Consider the following 10,440-nt stretch of genomic DNA (forward strand, 5'->3'; position numbering starts at 1 on the left):
GTCAAGAAAACAACTGGCTTTTAAAAAGGTATTGGTGTTTGATTAAAAACAGAATGAAAGACACACGTTTAGTGTATAAAAAGTTTAATATTCCATATAATACATTTAATATTTAAATATGTACACACAAATGGACTTAAAACAAGGTACAACATTCATAGAACATTACACCTTATAAAAGCAGACAGAAGGGATCCAACAACAGATCCAAAGTCTTTGTAGTGCGAGATCCGGCTTTAAATAAAATCTTTAAGGATAAAACTTACAACAACAAAAAAAGAAAGACACAATTGTCCTAACACATCAGGCAGAATATTTAATACCATGAGGCACTGATTGTATACTACGGTGAAACATCATCTGTAACAGTGTCAAGGAAATAGCTACTTGGTGCATGACAAGTCTTCAAAATCTCAATAGTTCCAGTCATGAGAAGCAGGGCGTCGTTGGTTTATGCAACTAGCCTATTGAAAATGCTTCCTTGTGCTTTAGTTCTACATATAACTGCAGTGCTTTTCAAGGACATTACACTTTATGCAAGCACACCTTTGAACCAATCAGCAATGTGATGTCATGAGCTGTTGCCTGGAGACAGTCACTTTTCTTTTTGGTGAAAAATGGACTTGCTGTTATAGAAATACAGAAGGGGGAGGGAGCCATAATGGCCTCAAGAACTGCTGGAATGCAGGTGCATAGAGAACTTCTCATTTTAAGAGCAAAGCAAAATAGCACAAACTCTCCTCTTCATTACGGAACAACTTGAAAGACTTAAACCGAGGTAGAACCAGATATGGCTACGATAGTCCACAAACTGTAATCTAGGTACCTCAGTTTACACTTACTCCTGATACCAAAGAAATTTGGCGTAAAGAACACACCCCACCCATGTCTAACTGTTTCAGTGAGGGTGTAAAATCGAATATGATTCAACTTTAAGCAGATTTGGCCATAAGGAGGAGTATTCAAAAGCGTACAGTAGTTCAGAATAGAGCTGACTGTCTTTAACACCCTTTATAACATTAAAAAGCTTAACTATCCTTGTCCATTTGAAAAAAAAAAAAAAAAAAACACTTTCAAAAGCTCTGACTGCAACGTCCTGCCACTGTATACCATCATGCATCCACCCACTTTCCACACAGATCCTGTCTTGACAGCTCTAATACAAACAAAAGGGTCCGATTGCTCATCAGTAATGCTGACAAAATACCCAGACATGTACACAGAGGAGGAGACTGACGAGAAACAACACACTCTGTAATACACACATGGGTTTAAACCTTCCAGTTCAGCTCAGAGGCTGAGGTTTAGTTTTAGTCCTTAAGCTAAACCGAGAAATTAAATCCAGCTTGATTGGATCCATCGACTTCTAAAAAAGAAAAAAGGCATTATCTGTGGACAACTGTATAGTTGATCACTTTGGTAAATCAGTAAACTCAAATGCGGTGGTTGTTCAGATACACACACACACACACAAACCTGAGTTACAAACTCTATCAAAGCTGAAAAGTTCCAGCAGTTTGAGGTGTGGTTGTCCTTTTCCTCGCATTCAATGCTGGAAATTCCAGGCATCACAAAAACATGGATGTGGTCAATGTTCAAGGTGTGAGCTGGACTTTCAATGCCAGACATCACTGGCGGAACCTCTTCTGCTGACGGTACGGAGAGGACTGCGGGACACTGACCCCCTCTTCTTCCAACGCACTGCAACACAACATATAAAACAAGATACGATTACAACTCTGATATGAAAAATAAATGTAAAAACACAGAATTTGACAAGATCCCAATGACTGAATTGCACATGGCTCTCATTTACATCATAAAATGATCTGCCACATGCATTAAAGTCAACCAAGTCTAAATATGATCATGCATTTAATGGGATTCAACCCATGACCTTAGCATTGCTAGCACAACGAGCAACAACAGGGTGCCCAATCCTACTCCTTAATGGAAAAATTCCTTGCAGAGTTAAGCTCCGACACTCGTGCCTGGAATATTCTAGTAAACTTGAAGAACTTTAGTTGGTTCAGGTCTGGTAAATTGGAGCTAGTATCATGCCAGGTTCAGACTTAATGGGGGTGGGGGTTGTTGTAACGTTAGTTCGCATAATACATGCTTCATTGAATGCTTACATCTATTTTCATAATGAAATGTATTGAAGTTTTTAGTGTTTTGTGGGGTATTTAGTGTATTCTGATCTACCGTCTCCCCTGATTAGCTATTTCAGAAAACCTGTAGGTCAAACTATACAAACTATGAAGCTCATTTGACTTCATTTAACACCTATTTTACAAGAACAGTCTCTTGTCAACACTTACCATGCCTATCAGTGCCCTAGAACTGCCAGTTTCAGACTGTTACTGATTTTTGTTTTTTTGCATGGACTGATCGGCACGATTATGCATTCGGGATAGTATAGGCCGTTATAGGGATGTTCAAATGTATATTATGCAAATTACCTTTTTTAAATATTAATATTATTTAAGATACAGGTCAGAGCAAACTTTTTCTCATGATTTAACTTCCATACATGTTGTTTTAATTTATTTAAGGGAAAGGGGGTCGGGGGAGGGGGGATCAATCCCCTCCAAACCCCCCTATAATTTACACCCTGATTATAACATGTAGTGTGATCAGATGCCATGACTGGAATGCTCACTGATGTCCTGATTGAAGTTAAATGCTGGGCTGTTTTAATCCAACATTGGGTTATGTTAGATTTTTAATCCAGCTGTTGGGCTTGACCCAGCATTTTTAGTGTAGCCGGTCACACCGGTGACACAGAGCCTTTCATACATACAGTAGCTTTTGAACATGCTTATAGCATTGGTGCTGCAGGAAAATGGAAAATTTGAAAAATGGAAAAGTTCCATCATAAAAAAACAGATAACAAGCAGAGATTGGTCAAGCAGCAATGTGAAATCTGATGGGTCTCATATAGGATTAGCCCATTAGCTCTTTCCTGGTTTTAACTTATACAAAATTTAGCAGCCCATCCCCTGAGTGGGACCAAAAAATAAATAAAAAAGAGGGAACATTACTCCAATACTACACTCTTTAAACTGACTGCTTTATTTCAGTAGAGTTTTAAAAATCTCATTTTTAGATCTCTAAATGTACAACTCCTTTTTATTTATGCGAGCAACTGACTTTGTATCAGCCTAGCAGATCCGTTTTGTACGTCTAATTTAAGACTCTGATCTAGAGGAGATTGTGTTTTCTGTATCGCCACACCCAGGCGTTGAAATGCCTTACCACCATTGATAAGACAAGCATCTTCTGTCGATATCTTTAGATCTAGATTAAAGACTTTGTTGTTGGAAAGCAATTTGGTTACAATTAAATTGTCATAGTCCTTGACATGAGATTTTAAGCATCACTCCTGAGACCCCACCCAAGATTTGTGTCCTCTGTAGTGGACCTTGTGTTTTCATGAATTTTCTTAGAATTTTTTAAAGTTACTCTGTCAAGTCATGTTGTACTGTTCAGAGGACGTCCTGGGCTTTCTAGTGAGATGTCATTTGATTGGCTGGCATGCTAGGAACCGCTTTTTACACTGCATCCATAATGGCAGACATACAAACAAGCACATTTTATGGGAAGGAGAGACGTATGTAAATGTAGCTTTTTAAATTTTTATTTTTTTTTTTTACTATTATTATTACATATATATTTGTTTATTAATAGATCAGGAACAATACATTTAGCTTTCAAAGCTGTAACTTGTTTGTGTTTTATATCATCCTTTTTTAAATGTCCACTATAGTGGACACCAGGACCATCTTAATGTAATCAATGACTGCATGTTGTAGAGGCAGAACTGAAGCAGAGAGGATTCTTTATAAAATAGTTGAGGGAGACTCTGACTTATAGTCTGACAATCAGACAATTAGAGACAATTAGAGAATTACAATCAGTTTTAAATCGCTTTTAAGGTAAACTCTTTCAGACTAAACTGTTTCAGGAATTTTAATACAAAAGGAAAAAATGGCTTTTGTTTAGTTTTTGTGACATTAATATTTGATTATTATCCCCTAACAGTCATATCCTGTACAGTTTTGTTGTCTGAGTTTGGCAGTCGTTTCAAACTAAAATGGTCCTGTGGTCCAATACAGTGGACATGCGGTAAAATTAAAAATAAAAACAAAAATGTAAAAACTCTAAATTATAGATTTTTTTAACCCAAAGGATGTAGGAAATCACAGAAAAAAAGTCTCAGGAGGATATTGAATAATTCAACACAGCGACTATTGTGACAGACAAAAATATTGTTAAGTCTAAACCAGGGGTGACCAATCCTGTTCCCAGTGACCTACCTTCCGGCAGATTTCAGATCAAACCCTGATCAAAGACAATTAAACCAACTCAGCACACTATGGAAATTAAAGACAGGTAAGTTTGATCAAGGTTGGAGCTTAACTCTGCAAGAAGGTAGATCTATAGGAACAGGATTGGCCACTTCTGTTCTAAACCCTTGCATTAAACTCAGGAGGAACCATGAGAGCAGAAGAGGACAGTCAAGAGCTACACAAACTCTTGTTTCTCCTCAACTCACCTTTTCCCAAACTAGCTGGCAATGTTGACCCTTTGGCTGGAGTAGGTGTACCAGGCATTTCTGGCTCTCTAGTAATCCCATCCCCTGCTGGTAACGTGGCACATCCACCCTGCCAGTCATTGAGCGCTCTCTGAAATGACTTTGCTAGGCAGGCGGTCATGTCTTTAGCCCTTTCTGCCCGATTGCACCAGAACACTCTGCACTGCAGCTGCTGCCCGGGCTGCCGGCAGATGTACAGAAAGACGTTGGGTCTGGCTGCATGTGAGGCACAATACGCAATGTCCTGCAAGTAAGTCTTGGTGAGCTGTCTTCCAGTGCTCAGTTCTTTCACTTCAACATATCGAGGTCGCACTACAAGGGCATGATCTTTAGAAAGCTTCCCAGGGGCTCCGTCCAGCAGCCGGTCGATGGCATCCTCTGCTTGCTCCAAGTCCAGTGAGAAGATCTTCTTGGTGCCAAGGTAGTGCACCTTAAAAAGGGGATCACCGTGAGATAGACTCTCAGTGCGATCACGCCGGAACCGGCGACGCAGGGCCGCTGGAGAGTTCTTTAGAGTTTGCATCAAATGGAAAGACGCCAGAGCCATTGTGGGAGGAGAGAGAAGTGGAGAGACTTTTTTGGAGTCACCGGTATCCTTCTCCTGCTTATCTAGTAAGCCTCCCAGTGTGGCGGAGCTCAATATAGCCTTGAGATCTGAAAGACAAGATAAAATATATTTACACTGATGATTCAATTCAATCATCTTTATTTCTATAGCGCTTTTACAAGGTAGATTGTGTCAAAGCAGTTTAACATAGAAGTTCTAGTAATTTAAAACGGTGCCTGACTGTCTAGTTTTCAGTTGAAGTTCAGCGTGGTCACTGAATTTCACTGCTGAAAGCCCAAACACTGAAGAGCAAATCCGTCGATGCACAGCTCTACAAGTCCCAAACCAAGCAAGACAGTAGTAAGAAACAAAACTTGATCAACTGACCAAAGTGAAGGAAAAAAAAAACCTTGAGAGAAAGCAGGCTCATTGGGGGAAGACACTGCTTTCATGTCAACCTCATCCCTCATCAGCAACTGCTTCAGTGGCCTTATTTCAGCTTTTGCTTCACACTACCACGATAATAAGCTTAATCTCATCAATGAATATGATTTTTGCAGATTTCCTGTGGGATGTTATGAAGATCACAAGGGAATCTTTGTTCTCTCACAGTGTCATCACACTATGCTTTTGTTTGTTTTGAATATGCGCCCTCTAGTGTTAAAAATTACATACGGTGCCTTTAAATGATGTGAGATTTACATTTTTAGATAATCACTCAAGTGTTGATAGTGTTACATTCCATAATCATGTTTTTATCTACACACAAAAGTTTTTGTTTTTGATGTACAACTGTCTGTGAGCTCTTCATGGAAAAATGGACACAGACAAAAAAAACAGGATCAGTTTAAGTCAAGCATTAACACACTTCTGCATTGTCTCCAGTGTGCAGCACAGGAGCTTCAAATATTAAACAGGCCACATTTGTGTCTAGCAAGAGTGGAAGAACGTCTGTCGCCTGTGAGTCACCCGAGACACTTTGCTGGAAAAAGAACGATAACCTGTGTGTGGGGGACATCAGAAAGGACTTTTCCACTTCAGCGCAGCACTGTTTAACACCATTTTAAAGGGGTTTGTTCTTAAAATTTTTATGATTTCATCCCATGTTGGAATGAACCAAAAAATATAAGTATTTAAGCAAGGCAAGTTTATTTATATAGCACATTTCATACACAACGGTAATTCAAAGTGCTTTACACAAACAAGAATAAAAGAAACAAGAAAATAAAAATTATTAAAAGAATTAAAAATGATAAAAACAGATTAAAATGTGTTAAAACAGGTTTTAAAAGAATGAAAAAGACATAAGTGCGATTTGTCTGCCATAGCACAGTGCACATGGAGTAAAGGCACAGCTAAACAGATGTGTTTTCATTCTTGATTTGAATGTGCCTAATGTTGGAGCATATCTAATCCTTACTGGAAGCTGATTCCAGCATCGAACCCTAGGAATTTCTAATTTACTTAATCCTAATGACCTGTTAGGTTTGTATTCAGTGAGCATATCTGTAATGTATTTAGGTCCTAGGCCATATAGAGATTTAAAGACAAGCGTTAATACTCTCAAATCTATTCCGAATGTAACTGTGAGCCAGGTGTAAAGACCTGAGGACAGGTGTGATGTGCTCTGATTGAGCTGCAACTGTCTCGACTGTCTTTTGACAGTCCTTTACAGTAATCCACCCTACTGGTGATAAAAGCATGAACAAGTTTCTCTATGCCCTCAGTGGAAACAAAGCATCTATTTCTTGCAATGTTTTTTTATATAAAGCATTTCTAAAGCTGATATTGTTTTTTAATGTTAAAACTAAAAACAATTACAATAACCAAATAATAATAAATAAATAAATAAAACGAATACCAATAAATTACCAATATCAAAATCCAGATTATTAAAAATTCTTCCATGCCCTAGAAATGAGCTAAAGCATTGGATGATAATGAATATATATGATTATAAAATGTACAATATTTCATTACGAGTTTTGCTCAAATCAAATCTAATTTATAAATCTAGACAAATCTAGTTGTTTTCCATTTAATGCTAGTAAAGCAGCTTTAACTGAATCTACATTGTAGAAGAGCAATAAAAACAGGCTATAACTTGACTTCCTAAAGTTTTTTTTAATTTAAATTTCTTTTATTAGTTTTTTTTACAAGGAATATTATTTACAACATTCATTTTATAATTAGATTTTATATATAAATATCCAATATCGCTCCATGTTGTTGTTAACAATACCCCAAATAAACCCTTCCCTCCCTCAACAGCCTCAAACTTTCTATTAGAAAAACTAAAACACAATTAAGGGGGAAAAATATAAATAAATAATAATAAATAAATAAAAATAAAATGAATAATAAATATGTATTCATATATTATTGCTCAGCTTAAGAACCAAGAGAGCTAGCATATAATCTATTAAATGGCAATACAGCATGTCAAAGGTCTTTAAAGAACCAGTAAATTAGTCTAATTATTTTCAATTTAATGCAAGTAAACACTTCATAAGTGTTTTTAAAGATTCATTTTAAATGAAAAAATAGAATGCCCATAATTGTCCCTCAATGACTAATAGGGATTCATACAGTTTAATTGTGACAATATGATACAAATATGACATTAATACAGGTTGAGTGTGCCATGTTTAAAGTAACCCAAAATTTGCGTTAAACCTTGTCAAATAATCATTTCAATCTAGTCTCTTAAAGCTTAGTTTAAGCATTTTTAAGTATTTATATTGTATGTTGAAATATTCACTACACCCTTTATAAACATGTATCTGAACAAAGCCTAGGTTTAACAGGACCTTGTGGGCCTCATTAGGTCAAGTTCAAATGCACAGAGGGGTGTTGTAGTTGTACCTTGCAAAACTTATGTAACACTTGCAGCTGGTTTTTCCTTTGTCTCAGGTTCCAGAAAACATCTCACTTTTAATCCCACATTGTGTTTGCCATGTGGCCGATACCATTGTGCTGCATTTTATTTTTTCCGCAGTCTTTTTTTTCGGACTCATTATTTCAGCATCCCGAGACGCTTCTGAAGTTGGTCACCACTCAGACTTCCCACTGTTTTTAGCTGCAATGCCTATTGTTGAGAAGTAACTTTCTACAGGAAACAGCTTTAGACGACATCCCTCCACCTTCAAAATATTTCTTGTCCCAAAGACAATGGTATGTAATTGCGTGTCGTGTTAGAAATGCAAATATGGAATACTGTAACCTAGACTGATTTTAACTAAAGGCAACTACAACACACACCTATGCAAGGAAATGACCTTTCTGTTTGACAGCCCTTTTAAACATCTGACCTGGGAATGAGCTTAGTGAGCTGAAATGGTAGAAATGCAAGAAATTATTTCATGCAGTTCACTGCAATTTGACAATTGCAACATTTGTCTAGTCAATGTGTGTGATGTTGCCATGTTTTGTAATTGAGAGAGACACTCAGATGCACTTGCACGATAAGAACATTCCTAGTCAAATAACAGACGTAAATGTAAAGTAGTTCTAAAGTTGATCTCCAGCCTAATTATCGACATGCTTTTTTAAAACATGCTGCAGACAGTGTGAGGCAAAAAAACATTACTTAAACTGAAGTCTATCTTTAACTTTTGCCCAAGATTCTCAACTTTACAATAGTAAATTATTACAAACCAATGCATTTTTTCAAATCAACTTATGCAATAATTCACACTTACTGAACAAACTTAAGCTTAAAATGTTGGTTTACCCCAAAAATAAAAATAAAAATTACAATGGTTTGAAAACAGTTACGTTTTTTTCCTGTTGACTTAACACAAAAGATGATATTTTAAGGAATGCTGGCACCCATCGTCTTCACAGGGTTTCTGCAGGTTTCATCAAGTCAGATGCAAGACTTTTAAAAACCCTTTTAAAACCATTATGAATGAGATTTTAGGCTTAAATGGGGTTAAACACTAAGGACTTTTTGAAACGGCCCGTACTGTAAAAAATGCAGGGTTCCACAATTCATCCATGTTGTCCCAACACAATTTGATTAAGTTAAGAAATGTGTAATTGTTTTTTTTTTTTAAATGTTCTTTTCCTGATAAGGGAATTTAATTAAGAAAATTTTGCTGTAAAATGTTTATCAGCTGTTGTGAAATAAACATCTCTTTGCAATAAAAATGTAAAATTAATACCCACAACACCATATTTCTGTGAATTTAAGTCTTTTTATTGGCTAAAATTTTGTTTTTTTTTTAATTTAAGACATTTTAAGAACAAATGGACACCCTGCTTCAACAGTAGCGCAAAAAAAAAAAAAAAAAGCTAGTTAATGAGCACCAGCAGCAAGCATTTTTCAAAATATCATCTTAAGTGTACAATGGAAGAAAAGAAATTGATTTTAAACAAGTGAAGGGTGAGTAAATGAAAGCAATTTTGATTTTTGGTTAACTATTTTTGTAGCCTGCCTAAAAAAATCCTACATTTACTGTGTATTTGGTAAAAAAAAAAAAAAAAAGAAATGTCTACAATTTAAAAAGGTTTAATTTTCATTATTTGTACAACAGCCTACCAGGCAAGAAACAGGACAAAAAAATCCCAAGCCCAGGAGTCACTTTTCATCTGCTAATGGCTCAAAACTCTATTTAATAAACTAACCAGTACAAGTTATTTAGCCCAATAACACAAAACAGAAGACTCACACTCACAACAAGTTTTTAAATAGCTACAAATCCCATTCCCAATGCAAGAATTGTCTTACCTTTCATGCACTCTTTTCTTGTGGTCAGACACCGGCAAATCATGCGTCCTCCACGAACAACTAAACGGAAAACTGAAGTTCCCACCCCGTACTTTTTTCTCGGTTGTTTAAACGCGAAACCGTAACGGCAGAAGTGTTTCAAGAAGATAAGCTGAGCCGAATGCGCTCTTTCTCAAAGTCGACAGTGGAAATGGTAGGAGACAAACGCATGATAAATGTGGCGTGGGCAGCGCACGGCTCTGCTTACCTCACAAACCGAATGAGTGAGTCAGGCGCGCGCACGAGTGCTGTATTTGAACGGCGTGGTCCCGCCTCCGCGGAGAGATGTGAGAAACGAAAACCATGAGGGAACCGAGTTAACGAGTGCTGGAAGGGTATGAGGAGGGTGTGGGCAAAGTTCAGCCCAGAAGAAAAAGCGTCACCGATGTACCCAAAATAAGATTCACCAGGGACAGACAATGAATGCATGGACACGGTGGAGAGAGAAAGAGTAGTTGTCAAGTGAATATGTAAATACGTAATCACAGATAGCATCGATCATATGACTGACGAGGAAACACAACA

The 10,440-nt window shown here is 37.1% G+C and overlaps 1 protein-coding gene across 2 annotated transcripts; it reads right to left on the bottom strand.

The window, feature by feature from the left end:
• Nucleotides 1-67: 67 nt before the first annotated feature.
• si:dkey-19b23.8 lies at nt 68-10,141 on the bottom strand. 2 transcript variants are annotated; one of them, XR_011016276.1, is made up of 4 exons: nt 9,877-10,141; nt 4,559-5,251; nt 1,477-1,701; nt 68-1,366 (listed from the first exon to the last, which is right to left on the bottom strand). XR_011016276.1 is itself a non-coding variant. In XM_021477775.2 (3 exons), the coding sequence occupies exons 1-3, from the start codon at nt 9,917-9,919 to the stop codon at nt 1,616-1,618; spliced, it is 822 nt and encodes a 273-aa protein (XP_021333450.1). In that variant the 5' UTR covers nt 9,920-10,141; the 3' UTR covers nt 68-1,615. The 2 variants fall into 2 exon arrangements, 1 of the variants encoding a protein (XP_021333450.1); XM_021477775.2 differs by having other exon boundaries at nt 68-1,701.
• Nucleotides 10,142-10,440: the final 299 nt, after the last annotated feature.

This window comes from Danio rerio, chromosome 7 (assembly GCF_049306965.1).
Source record: "Danio rerio strain Tuebingen ecotype United States chromosome 7, GRCz12tu, whole genome shotgun sequence".
In the NCBI taxonomy this organism is placed as follows: Eukaryota; Metazoa; Chordata; class Actinopteri; order Cypriniformes; family Danionidae; genus Danio; species Danio rerio.